Below are 25,606 nucleotides of genomic sequence, written 5' to 3'. Positions count from 1 at the left end.
TCTCTACTCTCCCTGTCTCTCCCAGTGCTGGACGACCACTGTTTCCGTAGCAACGGCTGCCTGGCTGCTGGGTCAGGATGCTGCAGAGATGGCTGAGAGGACATCACGGTGTATGAGTGAGTGCGTGTGTTAAGGAATGCTGTCAGACTAAAAATGCATGTAAAACGATGATGATGATGATTCAAATTAATTTTCCTCTTATCTAATCAAACATTTACGTTGCAGCCACTGCGCTGTTTAAAATATCTTTCTAATGACTGGATTTGTCACAAAGTGTTCGCAGTGTCGACTGTCACATACATGTTTCACATCCTGTAACTGTTGAACAGCTGTTAAAAAGACATGTGTGTATGCGGTAGTAATCCATGAGACCAGGACACTATTGTACACTTTATGCGCCTGCAAATACAAATAACGAAACAAAACAACCATTTCAAGTGATGAACAAAAGGAAGAGGAAGATGCTTTGTCAAAATGAAAGAAACGCTCATTGTAATTTGTTTTGCTGGAGAGGTAAACATGAACACTTCCCGTGTGCAACTTTCAACTCCTCCTGTTCTACTGCACATCTTCTATATTCGACTTCCTACCTTCCTCTGAATACACTTTCACCCACTACAGTGAAGGAAACACACATTTTCGGAGCCATATTAAAAGCCTTCTTCTTTGATATGCAGGAGCTGACAGTAAATACTGTCTGTATAGATTCAACTTCATGTTATAGAGCCTTGCAGCTATAAATTCAGCTCATGTTGAACCACCAATACGGCCACCAGAGAGTGCGTTACATCACTCTCTAAAGTCCATTTTATAGGCCGTAAATAACAGCCATGCTCACCCAGGCGCAGGGAGAACTCGTAGAACCTCTTCAGCTTGGCCACCAGGGGGCAGACGGCGTTCCAGGCCTTCTCCTGAAGAGCGAGGTCGCCTGGGTTCTGGATGGCCTGCAGGGCGAGTAACACAAGCAGATGTTACTTTCCAAAAACGGATTTAAAAAGCCTTCCCATCTCCTCTACATCCTCTTCCTTAAAGTGATATTTGACTTTAGTGAAACATTTTCACTTTCAGATGCAGAGTCACAGACTGAAATGTGATTCAAATATGATTTAAAATGTCATTTACTCCAATCAACTGATTTCATAACATGTCATAACAATGACATCCTTATAGAGTTTACCAAACTATCACACAGACACACAAGGGGAAACATAAGTCCTAAGAGGGTGAGGTATTTTTCTTAAGTCAAAGAAAAAAAAGCCTGAAACTGAAGATGTTAGTTTCACTTTCAATACTTGCAGTACTTCCCCACTCTGTCTGTGGTATTCCTTGAGCCAATTTGTTCCTAATTTAGAAATAAATCTTTAAAAACAGCTCACAAATATATATCTTGCTACAAAAAAAAACGTAATTTCCTTAAGCACCTGTGCACTAGAGTTTTAAGTAAACACGCAAGCAAGTGCAAATCGTGCATTTGTCATTTACAGTGGCGTGTAAATGATAACATTCTTTGTAACAAACATAGATTTAAAAATGTCTTTCTAGTCTTTTTTTTTCCAGCTATTATAATAATGTCAAAATCATAGCGATGAGTTCGGTTCTCAGTTGAAATTTGGGCCCATTTTTGCCAGCTTTTCTCTCTTCAGTGGACTTAATGACACATCAAATATCCAGCTGTATGTTAGTAGTGGTAGCACAGCCCACAGCTGCAAAGGTTTCAATATTACTGCAGGTGCAATATTAAAAAAACAAGTATCTAGTAAAATACACGGATAGCTTAAGAGTCTGCTCTTAAGACGTGCTTCCAAGTCCTCCGAGTTCGGAAGCAAGGAGAGGAAATGATTCAGCACTCCTACATGTACATGTTGACAGGTGAGCTATCAGCAGCAATATCAGAGAGAAGAGGTTCGCAGTAATGTGTCGCTGAGGAAAAGCTGAATCAGGAGTCAGCATATCAGCTTTCTAATGGATGGTATTTATGCCTCTACCATAACATCGCCACTAAAAACAACATATTGCATGAAATATTTGTTTGAAAGATGCTTTCACACATTTCTGTCTTTGCTTGTATTTAGAGCGAGCTGCATGGTACACTTCATGTCAGGATTTCACCCCGGCAGGCCATGTGAATCACACATGAGATTCTCTTCTTTTTTCTTTTTTTTATTCTGCACTGTTCAGCATCAGTCATCGACTGCTCTGCGCGCTCACTTCTCGTATCTCCTGGCCCGCGCCGTTGTAGGACTGCAGCTCGGCCAGGATCCCATGAGCCTCCTCCAGCACAGCGCTGACCTGGTTCCACACGGCTGTCTCTGCCTCCGTGGGCTGGGCATCTGGGAGGGGAGGAAGAGAGAGAGGAAGAGAGAGGGAGAGTGGGAAGTGAAAGTGTGATGTAAGGTGCAGTGAACAGATGAAAATGTTGAGGGGAGGAGGTGGAGAAGAAGGGGAGGGTGGAGAGAAAATGAGACAGTTTTGAGGAGGGAAGGAAGTTAGTGAGGAAGGAAAAGTTGAAATGATGATATCCTAGAAGGCCAGACAAAAACCTCAGATAACAGATTACTCACTACATGGATGCAATCAAAACATTAGTGAAAATCACTGCATTTCATCCAAGTTAGTGAACTCAACAGCATAAATATCTACGGTCTGAATCTGGCCAGCAAATAAATGATTCAGTTCACCCATAGAGTTATAAGAAGAGACTTGTAAGACACACTCTGTCACACAGTGAGGTTTGACTACAGCGTGTGGTCATCCAACAAAAAACAGAACAAGTCAGTTTCACTTCAGGGTACAATTTGAATGCTTCAAGTAGTAGTTAAACATTTTGATGGTTTTCAGAAGGTGTAAAAGTGCCTGGATTCAACTACCTGGAGAACGTGTCTGACTCCTGAACTATAATCGTCTCTACAGTCCATTCAGAAGAGATTTATACAGGCCTGGACTGGTGTAATTGGCCCATCATATTGATGTAATAGTCGTATCCATCTTTTTTCACTTTCTATTCCCCTTTCACGTCTATGAATAGTTTGAGACTTTTTATTTTTTTTGCCCTTAAGATTTAATTGTTAGAAATGTAAAAAAAAAAAACAAGCAGCAGGGAGGACAACCTCTGGGCATGCTCAGTCTTTCTAGTTTTCCATTTCACACGTTGGCAACACCACTTACTGTAAACTGAAGTGATTTGCTGCAGGGTGCCTCCCCGTTACACCTCTGCCTTGTTGCCCATGCGGCGTGCTGCATGCGCACAGGAGGGATTAAGTGTTTGAGGGATGCAATTTAGGATGCGTCCTCTTGAGTCATCGCTGTGTTTGGTTTTCTTGTCTTTTGTCTGTGACTCGGGTATAAAGTGAGAGGCAGCTCTCGACGTGCTGTAGCACTGCTGGTTATTTTTTGCACCCCGAGGCCCTGCCTCCCTGCAGAGAAATAGTAATCATGGAATATCTGCTACCCCACGGCTGCCATAATAAGCACAGCAAGCACGGCTATTTTAGTGACTCCTTACTAATGCGCTCCTTCACTCTCCTTGTAAACAACAACATATTATGCTCACAAGGTATTAATTAAATGACCATAACATTAGCTCTAAACATTAAGGGAATAGTTTACTTTCTTGCCATATTTTGAGAGTGGTATCAATCTCCTCATCTCTACACAAGAAAGTAAATAAGTAAAATGTCAAAGTAGCTCTTTGAGATGCTTTGAGGAATCAGGGTTGCTTTACTTTTTCTTTTCCTTTTTAGTTTTCTTATATAACAGGTAATTGTAAACGTCATGTTGTCATGTGTGAGACGGACACTTTAACTGAGAAAGTATGGACTTATATTTGTAGTCAGATTTGATTCCTTCTCCGACAAAAAGTTTGAATAAATAGCGATGTAACCTGGTATCACGTCAAACCGTGAAATAGACAAGCCCGTCCACTACAGCAAAACATGACATAGCAAGGCTTGGCATTGTCTAGGTGTGAAAGTGACGTGTTTTCCTGTTGAAAAATGAAAGCTACTGCATGCTTTGAGACATTTGATTTACAGGAAAATTTTACTTGCAAAAACAGATGTTTGTGGTTTGGAAACAAAAAACAACTCAAGAAAAATGTTGTCACCTCCAGAATTTGAACCTCATTGTCCCCAAGGCAGAAATTGTTCACATGACATATACGGACATGTAACTTTCACGCCAAGACAGCCCAAAGCATGGCAATCTTACGTTTTGCTGTAGTGGACCGGCGTATCTATTTCACGCTTTGCCGTGGTACTGAGTTGAACGACGAGCATTCAGCTATAAATAGTCTCATGACACCACACTGTAGTTTAAACCAAAGTTGGAGCTGTGTGACAGAGGTGAATGTGTCTCCGGGTTGAGGAGGAGAGCTCACAGATGGCACCGGGTGGGTGAGGAGGGGGAGGGACGAGTCTAAAGCTGCCATTTCTGAGTCTGACTCACTCCACTCGCTTTTGAAGTCAAGTGAATCACAGGCATGATAAATGAAGGGGGGAAATTCAACCTATGCGACAGCTGACGTCTCTCGCCAGCAGTGAGCTCCCCCACTCCCACTGTAACATCGAACTGGTGGAGGAAGAGGAGGAGGAAGCCAGCTGTTAAAGAGGGGGAAGTGGTTGAGGAGGGGCGAAGTAAATTGGGATGCAGTGCAAAATATCTGCATCTTAACAATTTATTTAGTCTCCTAATCAGTCTTAAAATCTAAAGTAGGGATTTTTGTTTTACTTTAAAGCTGCAATAAGTAAGATTTGTTTTGATTAAAACATTCAAAAACTATGTTATGATGTTACGTCAAAGATGTCTATGTCTTGTGTTGCACAGGTGTCTGGTGAAGTTAGCATGCTAACCAGATAAACAGTTCAGAGCAGTTACAATAGCTGTTTGTGACGAGCTCAGTTAGCTCATCAGCTATCAGACTGAAGTCATTTTATGTAGCAAACAAACCAGCTGTTCTGACCTTGTTTGTAAACTTGAAAACAGATCTTTAGTGCAGTTTATGAATACATAAACTGCAAAAGAAAAAAAATCAAATATCATCGATGTGTGGTTTTGCTGTGGCTAGTATGGTCTCGCTAAAAAGAATAAGCAACTACAGGCTTTACCGAATCAAACAAACCGGTCTGTACTTCTAACTTTACAATCATCAGTTTAAAAAAAAGTAAAATACTAGTTAGCAGGGTAATTACACGCAAAATTCAACCAAAGTGCGGAAACTCTGAGAAATGAACGGACAGCAAAATGGACACTAGAGTAACTCACCATCACCTCTTGTGGTACAAAGTGGTATTACGAGACGCAACTTAAATCTTACATATTGCCCCTTTAAGTGCAATAAAATTAAACTTTTTACTTTACTTGAGATTTGACGAACTAAATGTTATTAAACCTGCTACCATGTGAAATGAACATTATCTGGTAGTATATGTTCAGGTAAAATATTTAATTTGATGCAAAAAGTACATTGAGACTTTAACATTGAGCATTCAAATTAGGAGACTTGTTAGGATGGATGTTTTCACACTGCAAAGTTCAGAATTCACTGACTGGGAAATGAGAGAAGAAGGGACAGAGGTGGGTTTTTTACCGAACTTTTTCACAATCATTCTGTCGTTCTTTCAGTTTCTCTTTATCAGTCTTACTCTCTTACACACACACTGTTCAGTGCAAAGCACACACACTCACAGATAGGTCAGACTCACAACTGGTCACAAAAGGGAATGAGGAGGTGGAGGGATGACGATAGACTTTTTGTTAGCCATCGTCATCCCCGAGCAACAGAAACCCTTACAGGACTGGCATTCACTGTTTATTTTCTCCTCACTTTTTGTAGCTTGGGAGATCAAAAGCATCATTGTTGTCATTTTTGCTACAGTGTCCCCGTGCTATTGTGCATCTGTCTGCATCTAATAAGATGTGGCGCATGTGAATAAGACTCTTTAGAGAGAAGCCAAATGACTTTCAAATGCCAGTCCCTGAAGCGGAAATCAAAAGATTAAGAAAAAGGGTGAGAACGAGAGGAGCTGAGGAGGGACAAAAAGGGTAAATAAGGATGTAAAGATGGCATAATGGTCAGCGAAGATGGATGGAATGACAAATAAAAGGAAAGGCAACAAAGAGAAAGGGATAACTCAAAAAAATAAGAAGCGGATGGTCTCACGTTCAAAGTCAAGGAAAACTATTGGGCCATGCTCAAGTTCGGCGCAAGCCAGCACTTTCAGGAGGTTTCCCATGAGCCCCCTGGAACAGAGAGAGGGGAGAAGTCTGTGGGTGATGAGGGGATGGGTGTTGGGGTTGTGTGCGCGTGGGTGTATATGTGTTTGTGTGTGTGAGCTGAATGTGTGCGGTGAGCGAGAGGTGAAGGTGTCGAGGTGGGCGACTGGATGAGAGGAGGTTGCTGGAATGGCATGGTGAGAGTATGTCCTGGGTGAAGCATGGCAACATGGACGCAGAGCTTCTTTAATCCCACTCTCATGGTAGTATTTACACACTTCTCTATCTGTGATGCTGCTGATGGTAGCAGCTTTCAAATGTAAAGGTCAGAAACACGTCACTGAGAACTACACAACAAGAACAGAACAAACAGTAAATACGAAAATACACTGATCTGAAAGTAGAGATCTGTTTCAGTAGGAACTGAGCATCTTCCACAAATAATGAATGAATAATCAAGAGGATGATAGTAGGTTTAAACAAACAATCAAAAGATAGAAAAATGGCAAAAATGTGAAGATTTTCTGACAAAAACCTTTCAAATATATAATCAGAAGAAGAGCAGAAACAAGCTGAAGAAGAAGAGCAACAGCAACAAGACGAGGAAGAAGAGTAAAAGCAGCAAGATGAAGAAGAAGAGCAACAAGCTGAAGAAGAGCAAGAGCAACTAGCTGGAGAAAAAGACCAAAAGCAGCAAGATGAGGAAGAAGAAGAACTAAAAATTGTAGAAGGAAAAAGAGCAACAAAAAGAGGAAGAGCAACAAGCTGAAAAAGAGCCAAGAAGAACATGAGCAAGAGAAGATGAAGAAGTTAAAAGACCAATAAAAATTACATGGAAAATCAAATACAGAAGAATTCAACTGAGAGAATTAAAATAATTAGAAACCAAAAATGACCTCAAACACAAACGTAATAATTAAAGTACTCTCTCCCAGACTGCCCTGCTTAATTTGAGCGTCCCCATTTTTGGTATTTACTTCCTGTGTCAGATGTGTAACTAAAATGTGAAGCAGCAAAACTGAAAAAAAATAAACAAGTTCCTATGAAATAAAATGTTAATGCTCCTATCAAACGTGGACACTCGTTGGTTTTGGATGACGTTTCATGCCTCACTGTAACTACCTATGCAAACCTGTATATATCTATATAGACCATCATTGGGTGGAGAGTGGGACTGAAGAGCATCTGATAATGACAAACCACACCCTCAACAACAACATCACACCATCAACAACTCAGCAGCTCACATCCAAACATGCCTCCCCCGACTCCACCCGCCGACCTCCCACCGCACACCTCTGCTCCACACACGTGCACTCACGACGCAAGCACACAGACACGTGCACACACCCGGGCGCTCACTTACTTTCAAAGTCCAGGAAAAAATGTGGACAGTTCTCTAAATCCTTGCCAAGGACCTTAATGAGGTTCCCCATGGCTGGCGACCTGGACGGGAGGAAACAACAAAATGCATACAGTACGCAGAACCTGGCAACCCGTATGAAATCACACAACAGGCACATGGAGAACACAGCAGGTCAGGACCGGTTTAGTTTTTTACCCATCTGCACTTCTCTAATTACCCCTCCTTCCTTTGCTCCTCCATCCTTCTGTCTAAGCAATATGTCCAGAGCGAAGTCTGACGCTCCAGTCATCAATGACACTGATCACAATGTTCATCCCTTCCACGGCGTACGCTGTATTCAATTACAGGAGCGCCGAAATCCACTTGTGAATCTTGTAGCTCACTTATTGGAGTCACTAGAGCTCAGCAGTGGTTTTAATACATTTACATTACTATGGTAACCTAATAACAGCCTTGCTTGTACGGACCGCTCGCTTCCTTAATGCTCTTTATGTGCAGCAGTCCATAGATACTTTATGACAAGCTTTGTATACTTCATACCCAAAGAGCTTCATGAAACGAAATGATGCAAGCGTCATTAGGAAACACTGTAGGTCAGACAGGGAGGATCTACAAGACCGCATGTGTGCAGGTTCCTATACATCGGTGGTCTCCTTCCTCTGACAGCTACTGTGATGAAATGAAAGTGTTCGAGAGCAACTCATGTTTAGTAACATTTATTCACATAGCTGATAATAACAAATTTGTACTCAATACAAACACTCAATAAGACCCCTGCTGCTCAGCACCAGACAGAAGGACACAGGTGTTTCAAGAGGACTCTGGGCCCTATTTCCACCGAGTGAAACCAAGACCTCATGGTTTATTATCACAAATAGCTCATGTACGACCAATCTGAGAGCGCCATTTATTGTGCTTTATTAGATAAATTCATTATTAATAGGCTCCTTCTGAAAACATTTTCATTACCACCAAAGTAGCTGCCATTTGTGCCTTTTTCTAATTGATGCAAAGCATGTTAAAATCACTTTTGTGATTCTGTGTGTAAATTCTCTCAACTAACAAGGTGATCAATTCACATCAGTTTAAATTAGTAAATGTTCAAGCATTAGTAAATACACACAGAGTAAAGAGTGTGTTTCTGCTCACGATACAAACTAACGTAAGATGGATAATTTTGGGGAATCGGTCCCAATAATACTAGTATCTCTACTCACAGCAGAACTTATCCAAATATAGTTTGGATTAGTGTTTAAAATGTTTGATTGAGCCCAGTGTGTGAATGTTTCCTTGTTTCAAACATCACACAGCTTCATTAAAGAAGTGGAACAAGCTGATACAGAATAAACTGTCATACAGTGTGGAGGAAGAGCTGCTTAGAGCCACTTTAAGAGGAAATTAACCCAAAGGATTAACCAGGAGTGGACTCACAGACCACATGTGGACGTGTGTGTGTGTGTGTGTGTGTGTGTGTGTGTGTGTGTGTGTGTGTGTGTGTGTGTGTGTGTGTGTGTGTGTGTGTTGCATAAAAAAAGCACACAAACACACGCACACACGTCACCTCCCTCCACGATGATAAAGAGGGACTTTAGGAGCAGAGGGTAAACAGCTGCCAAGTATCACTTCCTCTGCCGTAGCCTCTGTGTTTATATGCTATGTTAGCACACAGCGGAGGCCTATCAGTCCCCCCCCCCCCTCCATCCCCCACACCCTCCACCTGCAAGAATGAGTTACGGCCAGCATCAGCATTTTTATGAGATACCACCATCCTGCAAAAAAACAAAATAAAAAAAAGAAGTAAGGTAGCCCTTTTCGCTGTTACTCAGCAAGAACGGTGTTGCAATGCAGCACTGAGGTCCACACAGAGGGGATGGAGTTACACGGCCAGTCGCTGAGACAGCCATCGCTGACAAAGTTTCAGATGAGGACTGCAGCCTCTGTATTGTATGTCTGCTCCATCTACAGCTATAATCTGTTGGCAGGCCAGGAAACAGAGCTGCGTGCTGAGTCACTGCTGTAACCTATGAGCAGGAGTCCAAATGTGTAAAACACACCCCGTCTCCCTCTGACTTTTAGACCACCTGCTCTAAGAGACACACTGAAGCGGTACTATGAATATATGAATAACACATTCATGTCTTCAGCCTGACAAGGTGATTGCAAAGGCGAAGTCAAGCTGAGATCCAGATCGCAGCCTCGTATAAAGAAATGAAAGATTTCTGACACATAAATAGCCCATTGTGTGTGTGTGTGTGTGTGTGTGTGTGTGTGTGTGTGTGTGTGTGTGTGTGTGTGTGTGTGTGTGTGTGTGTGTGTGTGTGTAGAGATAGCCTCGCACCAGGCACACACACACATATAAACACACATACTCCGAGTCTGGAGCAGCATGTGGTCCATCCCGAGAGCAAGAGCTCGGCTGATGGTTGCCAGGATACTGTTGGCCTGGTGATATAGTCTGCTCGTCTCAGCTGAAGATGGAGAAAAAAAAACAGCATCCGTGCATCCTGCACACACTCTGGGTCGGTTGCTTGATGCATCAGTTGTTACTACTCGTCTTTAAATTAACCGCACAACACTCGCTGCACAAACACAATTCATCAAGCTTTAAAAGCTGGAAATTATGAAGCCAGCCGGCGGCCTCTCACGCGTCTCTCTTCTTACCCTCTTTTCCTGTGAGTGCTTAGCCTCTTCTTTTATCTCCAGCCCTCAGTTTCGTCCGCCCCCCTCTGTCCTCTCTTCCTCCTGTCTTCGGCCTCTTTGCTGTCTGAACTGCGAGTAAGTCCCAGGTTAGCGCGCCTCACAGCGATCCCACGGTGGCACTGGTTGCCACGCTTTGCTTCTCTTAGAGACTGATGTAAACTTCTGCTCTCGCTCCGTCTCTCTCGATGTGCGTCTGCCCACTTCACACTTCTCTTTTTCCGCCATCTATTTAAAGGCCTGTGGTTTTCTCTATTCGCTCAGTGCTAGTTGCTGCTCTTTGTTTTTCTTCTTCGAGCTATGTTTGTAGAGGACGGCACTCTGCCGGGTGAGGTTTTAATACAGAGCATGCGATCCGCTCATGATATTTACCCCTCTCCCCCCCCTCCGCCCCCCTCCGGCTCTATTGTCTTGATGCATGTCTGTATCGTTTCAATTCATGCGCAAACAGAGAAAGCTCCTTCTCTCTTTTTGTCTCTGACGTCAGAACAGGTTCCTCAAAAATATCCCCTCCAGCTTTCCTTTCTGCCTCACTTCTCTGTTTCGCCACTCAGCCAGGACTCTCCCGGCTCCTTTGGCCTTGTCTTGTCACAGCACATCTCTTGTCATGGTGCCATTCAGTCTCACTGGTGGCCCTTAGGCACAAACAAATCCAAGTGGCAGAATTGAAATGGCGATAGGGCGGCGCAGACACACGTTTGCTATTAAACTTGTAGACTCCTGGCCTCCATAATGTAGACGGCATAAAAGCCACTGTGTGCATTGCAGGTTGACCTTCTGAGTATTAAAACATGAGTTTCTGTCGAACCGGGAAGTGTGTTTGGCGGCCACTGGTTTCTCTTACACGCAAACACACACACAGCGCTTATAGGCAGACAGTGTGAAAGTGGAGCAAAGTGCTTCTCTTATGCAACTGCACAGCACACACAGCTCTCATCTGTAGTCCGGCAAGAGAAGCCGAGCCGAGGGGCTCCTCAAACCTTAATAAAGACACCAGCTCGGCTCCCACATGGGCCTGAAAAGCAAACCTGGTCCGGACGGGAAGCCAAGCGGCAGAGCTGAGCCTCCCCGGACTCTTTTCAGCTCCCACTGAAAGATCCCTCCTGTTACAGCCCGGGAGCTTCATCAGTGTGGATTTACTGAGCACAGAAACAGCACTGCTCATCTTTGCCAAGTCTAACCTCTATTAACTCTCCAATAATACCGTTCAAACTCCCTCTCCCCTCTGTGTCTCTAACCACAGTCTTTGGGTATTCAGTAGCCTGTGAATCAAACCCATTCAGCAGCTCTACTGTATCCAGCGGATGCACATCTCTCAGCGCTCCTTATCCCCCAAATTGTCTATCCGCCTCTCATCTTCCTCACTCTCTCATATGATGTCACTCTGCTGTGCTCTTTTACACATTTTCAGCTGTTTTCTCTTTTTCACTCGTTGAATTTTTCCCTCACTCCTCATCGTTCATTCCTACCTTCACTTGTGTTTATCCCACTGGAACACTTCACTGCATCAACCAGGGCTTGTCAGCTCCACACAGTGGTTACAGCATCAGCACCCACCACCTGACAGAGAGGAAAAACACAGAGAAATTAACATAAAACTCAACATCATGTGCAGGACAGTGAAGGGAAAAACAGGACTGTAGAGTTTGGTTCATTTTAAATTCATTAAAGAATGATGGCATAAAGGGCAAAGAAAAAGATAGTTGGACAAATATTATTCAGACTTCATTCAGGTAGTGTTGCAGTGAAAGTTGATACGCACAAATTTAACCAGCCAAAATATTCAAAGATGTTTTAACCTGTTGTTTAAGATGTTTAACCACAGATTGCATATAAAAGTGAGGCCGTAGAGTGCAGTACCACTGAAGGCCACTTGGGGTTGGCTCCTAAAAGCCTCTTCCTCCATAGATTTCCATTCAACTTCTCTCATAAAATACAAAGTCAATGAATGTTTTCCAAAAGTTATTGTGGTGTTGTTAGCTAAAGTCACTCCTTGTTAGTTTTCTGTTGGTCCATCTGAAAGTAATCCAATCATTGATTAGATATTAGGCCTCAAAAAGCCGTATTTTGGGAGGCATGTCTGTTTGATTAACAGGCCTGTGTTGCAGTCAAGTTTCCGCTGTAGGTGTGCGGAGCTTAGCGGGTTCCCAATCAGATGGAGTCAGATCAACCGTTCGCTCCTCCCCAGCTCGCCCAAATGTGGTCACTTCCAGTTTCGAACTAGCAAGATGTCGACTGCTGCAATCCAAACTCAAGGCTTAATAACGGCTGGTCACAAACAGCAACGGGTGATGCCATCGTTGGTTGTTGCTTGGTTTAAACCAATCTGTAGACCAGTAGGAAACAAGCAGTGAACCCAACATTAAACTATCAAACAAGAACACAAGTGTCACAGTCACTCTCCATTTAGCTCTGCTCTGGTCGTCCTGAGGTGAATATCCGTCTCTTTAGCTGATTCGTGCTTTGTTCACCAGTGAGCCTCTAACTTTGTGTCTGCCATTTGGTGCTGGGCAGGTAGCATACTTCTCACTAAAAACAGTTGCTGAGGCTGAGGACGATGCTGCGAGAGTAGTGTGGGTGAACCAAACACTGGGTGGCCAGAAAACAAAAACAGTCAGCTGAAACAAACTAAATAAAACAAAAGAAGCTCTGCGGCACTGATGGGGAGGTGCAGAGTTGAGTAATAATTCTCTGTGTCACTATGAGTCAGCACACTGTACGCAGTTTATTTGATTCATTATTATCGTGCAAATCTGCTGCTGTAAGTGTCCCCTGGTGGTCTTGATGGAGTAATATCATTGGAGATAAGTTTCTGCACAGCACTTATAAGTTCTCATAAAATGAGGAGCTTCAATTCAAAATGATCATTGTTAAAAACAGTCCAATCTGCGAGCCTTGAGGGTGCATCTTTCTTTTTCTTTCTACCATTTTGCGATTAAAGCTTGTTAAGCTCATCTCATTCGCAGCTCGAGCACCCTCTTACCGGCTGACTGGTGTAACTATTAACACCGCTGCCGCTGCCCTTGCATCATCGAATCTCATCAGCGGGAGAGTGCAGACAGGAGGAAGGATATTTGCAGAGTGGTTGCCAGGGAAACACAGCCTCTTATTCTCATGGCAACACACAGTCTTGGTACGGTTCAGTGTTATCAATCAGGTGGATTGAATGGACGGACAGCTTGATAGACTGGACTCACCTCAATCTCCTGAGTGTGTGGGGGACCAGAGAGTCCTACATGTGGGCGGCTGTAAACTACCGGCCACTCCTGGAATTACATGTCTTTTGATTTACATGTAGGCATTATTGTCTAATGTTTATTGATCTCTCCTCTCAGGGAAAGGGCAAAGGTCAAGGGAGGTGAACACTTGACCTAAGACACTGCAGGTTAATAATTGTGAACAGAGTTATGGTGAACTTCATCTTTTGAGTCAGATTGCTTGTTTTATTTGTGTCGTCTTTCGCTCGTTTGAGTCTTTTAAATTAATTCTGTGTTAACACACTCCAGCAGCTGTTATCATAACTATGGTATCAGATCAAATTGAGAGCAGATATCTAATATTACCCCAGCTTTATGGTCCTAAACATACAATTTAATGGATTACTATTTGCAATTCTGCTAATTAATCAAATGCTTCAGTTTGCCATTTGAGCTCAGCGCCACCTGTTTGCTTTCTCAGCACTGCTTAAGACCAAACTGCAACTTTCCTGTATACTGTATATAGCACTGGAGGGTTGAGATGCAGCTGCATACATACATGCTGGTATTTTTCAATATAATTCAATCAACTCTGCAGTGGTGTTTTTGAGTGTGCTGGTTTAATGATCTGATGTGGGACATATATTATATTCATTTTATAAGAATGAGAAACAAAGTGTGGGGCATGTTTCTGATTTGGTGTTTTGACGATGCGAGATGAGAGCGCTGTTCATTTTAATAGGGAACAAAGTGTGGCTGACTACCCAGAACCCCAGTGCATGGTGGGGGGGCATGAAAAACCTGGGATATAGGCTACTGTATGTTGAGAAATAAGAGATGAAATGTAGAGACGTAGGCACATATAACGGATTGTTATTACTTATTTAAATGTGCTACGAACGGTACATTAGTTACTGAACTAAAACTACAGATTCATGTGTACAGTGCTGGGCTAAAATATTTGTAAAAACTGTTTTAAAGATGTGGGACATACATGAATCAAGAAGAAGGGGGCCCACAGAGACTGCTTATCTTCAGGTCCCAGTGTTTTGTCCTTCACCCCTGGTACTGTTTCTCCAAAATCTCCCAAAACTGAGCTGAAATCTGGTGTCTTTAAAGAACATATTTCGTTTTCATACTACATTCAGTGCCATACAGTGGTACCCTTAATGGAAACATCTTTCTGCAACAACTTAGACATGATTTTTCTTTCCTTTGTCTCTGTGAATATAGTTTTAATATACTGTAACTATATACATTTGAAGAAGTCAAAACTAATCAATCAGATTCTAGGAAAGCTTTGATATTAGTGCTGGCACTCGATGAGCCACATCATGAATCACTGTCACGTTAATCAAATATCGGACTACTCTGCGGCCGTCGAAGAGCAGACACTGTCAAGAGAAGTCTAGCCAGCTGGTGGGGCCATCTTTAAATGTACAGTAGCTGCTTTTTCACCACCATGAGGGTCGATATGTGTTCAGAGATGGTTTGATAGTCAGAGGTAGAACAATAAAAAAAAGAAAATGTCATGCAGACGTCTGTCTGTTTGGTTGCGAGTCTGAGACACTCGACTCATGTTAGTTCTGCTCGGTGAACAGGTCCTTCTAACTGATGATTTTTCCTGTACTCGCTCCGTCTTCTCGACCCACCCATCTCTCCACCCCCTGCTCACCCCGAGCTCCTCTTTTATGCAGCCGTTCATTCACTCATCTTCTCACCACGCGCCCTCCTGACCTCTCCCTCTTCTCGTGTGTCTCATATATCCTCCCTCTATCCTCTGCTGCTTTGTTCTGCTTTATTCTCCTCAAAGATAAGAGACGAAAGGCAGGAGGCTGCGGTCGTGTCACTGGCTCACATGAGTGTTTGAAAAGAAAAGGAGGGAGAAGAGGAAGGATGAAGAGTGAACTTAACTAACTCAAAGAGCCCCAATAAACCCATTTAAATCACTTCATTGTTAGCAGGAAAAGAGTTTAAATGTCTTTTTAAAGCTGATATGAATCCAGTAATGTAAATTATAATTGTTTCTATAGCTGAGAGGGAGAGATGAGGATGAGGATGAGGATATGTGAGAGGAGAGGAGAGGAGAGGAGAGGAGAGGAGAGGAGAGGAGAGGAGAGGAGAGGAGAGGAGAGGAGAGGAGAGGAGAGGAGAGGAGAGGAGAGGAGAGGAGAGGAGAGGAGAGAGATGATAAAGAGCCATGTGAGGAGGCAGTGTCAGACCCAGCCAGGCCATCACTAAAGATTGACTGCTGATGGCATGCTACAACCAATGTGCCTCAGGCCCACACACACACACACACACACACACACACACACACACACACACACACACACACACACACACACACACACACACACACACACACACACACACACACACACACACACACACACACACACATTCATATACAATAATAGATACCGCTGTCCCTCGTTGAGGTGAGGAAGGAAGAAGAATAAAAGTGGAACGAGGCCGAGCGTGAGAGTGAACGATGGAGTGGCAGAGAGCAAAAGAGAGATGAAAATCGAAGAAGGTTACGTTTCTCCTCCATCTCCCCTCCCCCTTCTCGCTTTCTCTCTCTCTCTCCCTCTCTGTAACACACACACACACACACACACACACACACACACACACACACACACACACACACACACACACACACACACACACACACACACACACACACACACACACACACACACACACACACACACACACACACACACACACACACACACCAGTCCAGAGCCGTGCATGGTGCCTCATGAAAGGGCGATTGCAAATGAGCATTGTGAGTCAGTGTGTTGCAAAGCTGACAAAGAAAGGAGGAGGATGGTGCGAGAGACAGGAAAAACAGCAGAGAGGGACGGATTGGCAGGTTTAAGCTGTACTAGAATCCATTTCAATTGTGTAATGGAAGCGTGATCATTTTGCAAGAGAAATAAAGAAGTGGGCAGCAACTTGGGGATTTCATGGCTTATTTGCTCAGAGGTGGATAAAGAGTTATGTGCGTTTGTTATACCATCCTGTTTGTCAAAGTGTCTGATGCAAGAGAGTCCTGCAAATATAACTCAGTTTCAGTGCTTTATTTTCTTTCTTTTTTCCACCACAGAGATTAATATATGCTGTATATTTAATGTAGCCATTAATTTTTGAATACCACAGTTTGGCTCAGGGGCATCATGAACCTTGGAAAAGCAGAGTTGGAAAAAATTCGGTCTCTATATTTCAGTTGTGTCTTTGTGCTTCATCTGTCAGAGCAGAGATGGATGTACAGTAAGCGCTTGTTATCTTTATTTGTGATGTGGGATGCCAATTAGCTGCTATCAAAGAGAACACAACTGGCTTTCAGGGTTCTGCATGCGCTCGCAGGGGGCTCATGATGTCTGCATGTGCATATGTGTGTGTTACAGTTAATTGTGGACATAATTGCACCCCCCTGCCCCCAGACCCTCTTCCCTCCATTGCAACACACCAGATCTGCCCCCCTCCCATCCCCCCCCCCCCCCACACACACACCCAACACACACACACAGACACACACACACCCATCTGTAAACAAAGAAAGATGCGATGTACGCCTGTACAGGAATCCGCTCTTTGTCCTCGATGGACTGCTTACAGCGCTGTTTTATGTGGGTCAGGGTGGTGTGTGTGTTTTTATAGTTATGTAGTTAACTTCACCACGATGAACTAAGATTTTATAGTGTTGCACTGTGTGTGCAGTAAGTTTCTGTGTGTTTGCGTGAAATTAAACTGAATTAATTTGATTTGTATCGAAAAGGTTTTAACTTGAATTAAATTGAAAAAAAAATATATATATATATGTATATATATATATACACACAGTGTGTGTGTGTGTGTGTGTGTGTGTGTGTGTGTGTGTGTGTGTGTGTGTGTGTGTGTGTGTGTGTGTGTGTGTGTGTGTGTGTGTGTGTGTGTGTGTGTGTGTAAAACCGAGTGAATGACAAGGATACGGGGACTACTATAAAACTGTACATAAAAGCAGTTTGAACTGGAGTCCCTGGCGTCTCTCTGTCTTCTGATACTCCCCTCTCCTTCAACTCTCCTTCACTCTCTCAGACCGTTCACGGTCTGCCTGCCTGTCTTTCTGTCTGTCCACTTCTCTGTCTGTATGTCTTTGCCGGCCACTGTTCTCATCTATCACACAAATTTTCTTTGTGTAGAAATCAAAACTCTAAATTCGTTCTTATCCTTTGCTTCATTTAGTCCCTTTCTATCTCTCTGTGTCTGTGTTCATTCCTCATGCTAAATCAATATTTTTTATTAATATATTATGTAGTTATTAGTATAGATGTACTCAAAAGCATGGCATTTGTGTCTTCAGTTGTAGGACACCATGATGCTCCTATGGACAAATCAACCCAGTATATAGCAAAGTGTGACACCGTCAATGTCACATGACAAAGGATCATGTGACCACGGTCCCGCAACAGGGGTAGATGAGGTACGAATCCAGGAGGTGACAATGTTGTTGTTGAGTTGTTTTTTTGTTTCCTAACCCCAAACATGAGTTTTTGAGAAAAGTTTAATTTTCCTGAAAATCAAATGGCTCAAAGCATACAGTAGGTTTCATTTTTTGTTCACAACAGGAAATTGTGTAACTGTCACACCTAGACAGCCCAAAGTGTGGCTATCTCACATTTTGATGTAGTGGACGAGGGTGTCCATTTGACGCTTTGCCATGATACAGGGTTGGGATAAATATGTTTTAGCATCTGTAGATTACTTCTGGTGTTCTAGTTTATAACTAGCCGAGTCGAGAAGAATAACAATTGTAAAAGAGGTATACAGTATTTATGCTCTTGGTGGTAATCAGTCCAGAAGTCACAGTTTCTAGTGATTTCGGTGAATACTTTGCCCAATTGTTCTCTTCTCTATCAAAAAACAGTAAAGTAGCTCTCAATCACTGCACACTAGTTCCAAATAGGTCTGTTGTTCACTGACGGCTGTTTTACTGGTTGGAGACACATTTGAGCCAATTCCAAGTTTGTATGTGACACTAAAAATGGCCACACCTTCTTTCTGTGCCAGCGTAAGAAAACTAGCGACAGAACAAATGCCATTAATGGCAACCTGCTTGGAGAAGGTGGATAGAGCTGTATGAAGTGTTGTAAGTCGACCTAGAAAAATAAAAGGTCTTAAATTGGCATCATCTTCGATGTGACAAATGTCAACTAGCAACCAACATTACAGCTTTCCTGTTGACTCTTTATTTACACTGGAAACAGCTACAAATGAACTCAAATAATGTAAAAGAATCGGCTACTGAGACAAATTTTCATTGTCCGAGTAAAGCACAGTCATTTTTGTAGATAAGATTGTTTGTAACAAATATTATACAGAGGGAAAAACACACTATTACAATGCAGAATTGAGACACATCGTGTGCCTTGCTCTCTTGGCCGCACCATCAGACCGCAGAGAATAAATGAATGAAGTGAACTTCAACCCCAGCGTGACCTCAAATCTATATTTGGTTCTGTGCAGTCAAGTCTAGCAGAACGAGCCCGCAGCATGTCCTTGACGGAGGCGATGCTCCATCACACTGTGCTGCAGTGTGTCTCACATGGCAGAGGATGCAGTGTTACACTATTCCCTGTCCCACTGGGAGGGGCAGGATGGCAGCAGCAGCTCTCAAATATAGGAAATTGGCTTCGATGTTAAGGTATGGGCTCGAGCTGACGCGGGGGAAAAATAATTGATGGAACAGGATGAGAATGAAATAAAAAAGAGTCGACTGGGGACATGTTGGTGAATCCCTAGTGTGAAAGTTTTAGATGTTGCTGTTTTTTCTGGTTATTTCTGTCCAGTGACTTATTTTTGAGTAACATGTCTGTTCTTGTTTTTTGTTGCTTGATGCGAAAATAATGACATATACAGCAGATAAATCCTTACTGACTCCAACTGAACTAATTACTGAGCATGTCAATGTGTGTCTATGTGCACAGAAAGGGAAAAAAGGAGTGTGTGTGTGTGTGTGTGTGTGTGTGTGTGTGTGTGTGTGTGTGTGTGTGTGTGTGTGTGTGTGTGTGTGTGTGTGTGTGTGTGTGTGTGTGTGTGTGTGTGTGTGTAGTCTCACAAGCCTGATCAAACACAGAATAAAAGCCTGGTTGCCAGCATCCTAGTGTGCCCATGGCAGATCTGGCAGTCACACACTTGAACACACCCACCCACACACACACACACACACACACACACACACACACACACACACACACACACACACACACACACACACACACACACACACACACACACACACACACACACACACGGACAGCAACATACAAAGATACAAGTCTTAAAGGAGAATTGACGTTTACTAAGTCCCGCCCTCTTCAGTTACTGTTGCTACACTCATCGAGCTGTCTAGTTTTTACATCACTTGTAAAGTGAATTGGTTGAAAACTCAAACTCTGCATGACTTGAAACAAAAACAGAGTTAAAGGATCTGAAATAGACATTCGATGATCCATGTAGAGCAATAGAGAATAAGGCATTGTTTTGTACTGCTAAGTATGCTCTTTAGAACCAGTATGACAGCACAATAGGAGACACGTTTTTTTGCTCTGATATTTTGACCATATTTGCTGAGTTTACAGAAAAATATACCTGGTTAAGCAGCAGAGTTGTTAGGATGAGTATATTTCATAATTTACTGATTGTTACTAAAAAAAAACTGTCTTTCTTTTAATGTGAAAAACCCATAGACGGTATATAAAAGTGGATGTAACTTCTGGTTTTAAAAAATGAGGCCAATGCGTAAGTGCCTAAAGCCACCATACCACCGAGTGCCGCTAGAGGTTGGATCCAAAAAGCCACAGGCTTCATAGTCTCATAAAATTCTAAGTCAATAAATTATTTCCACGAGTTATTTTGCTGTTGTTAGCTAAAGTAACTCCTTCTTATTAGTTTTCTGCTGATCGTACGTTAGCCTAAACTCTGTAGGTAAATAATGTCCCAGCCCTTTTTCTACTACAGCCTGTGACCACAGAAAAATGCTGCTTTTATTTTGGAAGTAGTCCCATTTTCCTCAGAGTTTCCTGCTCATGCTAACAAGCAATCAAGCAATGAAAAGAGAGAAAGATTTAGACAGTGGGCAGAAATTTGGTAAATTACACTCCCCACTGTGGCTGCACTGAATACACTCATTGAGTCATTCATTGCTGATAGGCCGTATTCTTCCCTCTTGTAAGTACATTAACCTTGAGCATCAGTAACAAAACACTTGGTTAAATTATCCAGCAGAACGTATTAAGAAAGCTGCAGCCATTGTTAAGTAGATAATTTCCCTGTTCACTTGTTACTCACTAATTGCAAAATCACTATTGTTTCCTCTCCTCCCACTCTGCTCTCTTTCCAGTGGCTTAAATTGGCTTCACTTTCCCACTGAATTGGTGATATTGATCTCAAATATGACCAGAGGGTGAACATTGGGGCCTATTTATCGATGTTAGTGCATAGCAATTGATCTCATCGACACACAACAGACCATGCTATTGTCAGAAGGCCTAAGAAAGCAGATCTGAGACAATCCGATTACATCCAGAAACCGACCCGCTCCTCTTTCACTGCCATCGAAGGAGAGTTTGACAAGCCAAGTCGTGTCTGGTTAGAGGCAGGGGAGGATTCACTGTGGCCCGTCTCAGTGGCTTAGTGCATGTAATGTTTCAAAGAGTTTTAGCAGGACATCCATAACAAGGATGATAACAGAGTTTAATAAGACTTTTCAGCAGTTTCCTCAAGTGCCATCCAGCATTGAGAGTTAGGCAATATGATCGAAGAGTTATCAGATCTTGACTGCCTTGTCACTGAGAATTAAATCTCACTGTCTCCTCAATCTATTTTCTCACTGATTCATTGAGTTGCTTCAAAGGTCTGCATTTAATTAAAGAATCCCTCACTTCAAAACCTCTCGGTCTTTAATCAATTGTTGAGTCTTAAGTCTCATTTCTCTTGTAGTGAAATGTAGACTTGTAGAAATTGAATCAGCTTTTCTTGAATCAAGTGTTTTATTGTCAGCTCTCGAGGATCCTTGTTCCCTTTAGTTTTAAGAATGACAAATAAAAAAGAAAATCATGAAGGTGACAGAAATATGAAATTTGAATTGCTTCAGAAGTAGTTATACCTTGCAGAGAAGAATTTTAAGGTGAAATATGGCAGATTTGATGGACATTACGTCAAAGAAGTTAGCATGCCATCCTATCCCGTCTCATGATGGCTCCCCTACACCTCAACGTTCGGTTTGCTAATCTAACATGACAGGAAAAACAAGTAGAGTATTCTAAAGAAAACAAAGTTTAATGCTGAACTCCCAACCTTTCTTCTACATTACTAAGTAATCAGTAAGCCGTTAGTGCTAATAGTGGCTATGTAGCATTCGCTTAAAAAAAAAAAAAAAAAAGGTAGGCTGGTATATCGTCAGGGGTGATGTGGCCATCTGGCATACTGGGACAAATCCCGATGCTTTGTTCCCAGTACACCATTGTATAACATTACTGACTGTTAATATATTAAGATAGCTGTAAATTGCACAGAGTAGCTGTATGTGACTAAATTACTCGACATCTAGCCATCAACCAACCTAAAGCAATTTAATGTAGGCTAACAAACAAACCAGGCAGACTAACACTTCAAAACAGGTCTTTAGTGCAGCTGATGACAACACTGAAACACTTTCTTCATAGTTTTGTTGTGGCTGTTTTCTTGCTACTGTGCTCGAGCCTAACAGATATGATAAGCAAACTATGACATAAACTATTGGTTTACACGATCGCCTTTTTTTAAGTTAATGCGCTACTGGGTCCATTTAATCTAACTTTAAAATCATCATTTATGAAACCAGCAAATCCATCTACTAAATAGCAGCAGGGAAAGAAAGTCTGACAGTCAAACTGAGGGCAGACTGGATGCATCGCATCGCCTCCCAATGTGTAAAGTGGCATTACAAGAGGGGATTTACCTTTTACATACCTTCAGTATAACTTTCTTTTTTGGCCCTTTCCTCAGCTAACATAAATTGTCCACTAGCATCTAGGATGATGTAAGTCACAAGCTCTTGCTTGTTTTATAAAAATGACTCATTGTTGGTTTGTGCAGGATTATTTTGGGATCAGGGCTCTCGGTTTGAGTCCTTGGAGAGCAAGATTTTTTACACTTAGCAATTTAAAAAATGCATAACATTTAGTATAAGGAATTAATTAGCACTAATTAGTAAACATAAGAGGCAGAGGAAGGTAGTTGTTGTTATCCTTGGACGTGCTGTGGCTGTTTCCGCCTGCTTCGAGTCTTTGTGTTGAACTAAGCTACAAACACAAGTTTTATATTTACTGTACAAACATGATCGTGGTATTGATGTTCACAATTAACTCACAGCAAGGAAGCAAAACGAGTGTTTGAGTCATAATTCTTTAAGATTGAATAATTTGGCACTATTCCCAATTTCTCTTTTATCCCCAGTTCTCTGATTTGCATGTACATACTCCTCTTGCATAGATAAAGCCTGCAGTACCCTACATCTGGACCCACCCTCACCCTGCGCCCTCTGTCACTCCACCCAGTGCCCCTCTAACAGGATCATCTCCGCTCTGAGGAGGTAATCCCTAATTCCTCACAATACTGGATTAAAAACCACAAGATTACCAGGTGGAGACGGATCACATTTCAAATTGCCTAAATGATTTCAGCCCTGGCGACAGTGATAGTCAGATCTAACCTCTGAACTCAAGAGGAACCTCAACAGCTATGAGAGCTCAAGTGACAGATGTTTGAATGGCAGATGTTGCTGGCGGACAGATGGGTCGGATAGTCGAAAAGATGAGAAGACCGTGGTTTGTCAGGCATTTGGAGAAGACCAGTCGGCCACATGGACAAACATATGGATGATGTTGTTGAATGAAAGGATTGAATGCAACATGGCTGCCCATCGGCTTGTGTCTTTCAGCATTATACGTGAGGAAAGGTCTGTCTGGAAAGCTTTTCTTTCAAAAAAAGAGCAATCGTTTAAATCCTGGCTTCATAGAAAGAAGCAGGACGGCGCAAATGTCTTTACTTACATCATATTGACTCAGCAGGCTTTAAAAAACTCCTCCAGGCTGTCCTATTGGCCTCTACTCTGTGTCAAAATGTTTTGACAAAAACACTTCTTCAGATGTGAACCATGACACTTTGGAGTAGCTGCAAACATTCTCACGTCCTTGTACGTGTCACTCATCTGCCTCATTCGTAAACTGTCAGTCGCGGTTACGCTGCGACCTCGGCCATGTCTAGTTCAGGGGAGGCTGGAGGAGAACAATACACATCATTCCACCTGATGGGTGCTTCTTCAAAACAGACTGAAAATAGCTGTCCTTGCTTCCCTTCTCGTGGTGCTTTCCTTTCTTTTTTCTCCTTCTTCTCTATTCCTGCTCCCTCAACATGTATTCACCAACATGCCGGAGCTGTCAGGTTGCACACCTCCGCAGTGTGAAGTAAATTACTTTACAGGGAATGAGGTGTAGCTGTGAACTTGTGGTAATTGCAGTGTGGCTGCAAAATGCTTGTACATATTGTTGAGGAAAAAAAGACAAGGCGATGTACAATAGGAGAAACATAAAAAGGAGCCTCCTCCACGGTGACACCCCAACCCCCCATTCCTGTCTTCTGCCTCGTCAAACCTGATAATCCTGACACATGGTAAAGGCAGCCTAATAAGACGCCTCACCTCATATGGACGGAGGAAATGGGACATTGGGAGGCACACGGAGGACTAATCCTCCACAAGACAACAGGAGAGGATGATCGTGAGGCACTGGAAGACAACGCCACATGCTGTCAACACCATTTTGCGGCGAGCGTTTTGACTGGATGAGAGAGAAGGAAGTGACAAGAGAGTACCGGCTTGATGAAGACTGATGGGAGGAGAGAGTTATTGGGAGAAGGAATTAATTTGTGAAGTAATGACGGAGGAGAGAGATGAATAGAGGGAACGGACAGGAAGATCTCTCCTGACAGAGAAAAGAAAAAGGAAAGAGGAGAGGAGGGGTGCAAGACAAAAGAGTGACTGACAGAGAAGGAGTGAGGAGAGTGGAGGAAATGCAGACGGGCATGTTTCTATGGGCGCTCAGGAAAGATTTGGGGTGAGGGAATCTTGCATCATCGCAACAGGCCAATGAAAAGGCTCGGTTAAAATGTTCAAAGGGAGTGTCCTAGCAACAGCGGAGTAAATACCATAGCAGCCACCATTCCATCTCAGACCGGAAAAAATCCTACACAGACACACACACACACACACACACACACACACACACACACACACACACACACACACACACACACACACACACACACACACACACACACACACACACATTTTGATTAACACACTAATTTGCTCTATGTATAGATGCATATAGGCCTTTAGATAGATGTGCAATATACTGTATACTTTTAAATATACAGCTGGATGTGTGTACATGTGCACATATTTATACGTATATTACTTTTATCAGTTGACATGTTGAAATGTGTCATGTATATTGTTGAAGTTACACATGTATGCCTGTGTATCTGCAGTGTGTAGTGCATATATACCCACATGCACAGTATATGTATATTTATTTACAAGAGAAGATAAGATATACATGCAATTGGTGTGTGATGTGTAGTGTGTGTGTGTTATAGTGCATCATCCAAGTCAGCATGGCAGTAAATCATCTGTTAATCTACTAACATGGATTATAATAGATCACAGGAAGGACAGACAGGAACCAGAACTTTCAATTAACACACCTCTCATGCCAGTTTCTGTCCCCCTCTGCCTGTCCATACACACACACACACACACACACACACACACACACACACACACACACACACACACACACACACACACACACACACACACACACACACACACACTTCATCACTGCCTTCTCTTTCAATCATTGCTATTTGTCCATCTGTCCATCCACAGCATCGCTCTCTCTCTCTCTTATTCCATCTCCCCCGCGCACGCACGCACACACACACACACACACACACACACACACACACACACACACACACACACACACACACACACACACACACACACACACACACACACACACACAAAGAAGACCTGCAGAGT

The 25,606-nt window shown here is 42.7% G+C and overlaps 1 protein-coding gene across 3 annotated transcripts in view; it reads right to left on the bottom strand.

Annotated features, from left to right (window-relative positions):
* Positions 1-25,606, bottom strand: part of fam49al (family with sequence similarity 49 member A, like) — a 34,935-nt gene that overhangs the window by 8,056 nt on the left and 1,273 nt on the right. The window contains exons 2-5 of one of the 3 annotated variants that reach the window (XM_069721507.1): positions 11,743-11,833; positions 6,158-6,237; positions 2,209-2,330; positions 839-944 (exon numbers count right to left, since the gene is read on the bottom strand). In XM_069721507.1, coding sequence (XP_069577608.1) covers positions 839-944; positions 2,209-2,330; positions 6,158-6,230 — 301 coding nt within the window. In that variant the 5' untranslated portion in view covers positions 6,231-6,237; positions 11,743-11,833. Of the gene's footprint in view, positions 1-838; positions 945-2,208; positions 2,331-6,157; positions 6,238-7,576; positions 7,657-10,237; positions 10,275-11,742; positions 11,834-25,606 lie in introns of those variants that run through there. The other 2 variants (XM_069721509.1, XM_069721508.1) reach the window with 2 other exon arrangements.

This window comes from Brachyistius frenatus, unplaced genomic scaffold (assembly GCF_029030835.1).
Source record: "Brachyistius frenatus isolate BFR_SWC_R1_liver_20210118 unplaced genomic scaffold, ASM2903083v1 Contig_266, whole genome shotgun sequence".
Classification (NCBI taxonomy): Eukaryota; Metazoa; Chordata; class Actinopteri; family Embiotocidae; genus Brachyistius; species Brachyistius frenatus.
Note: the sequence above shows the minus strand (reverse complement) of the source record. Positions and strands in the feature narration are given on the sequence as shown.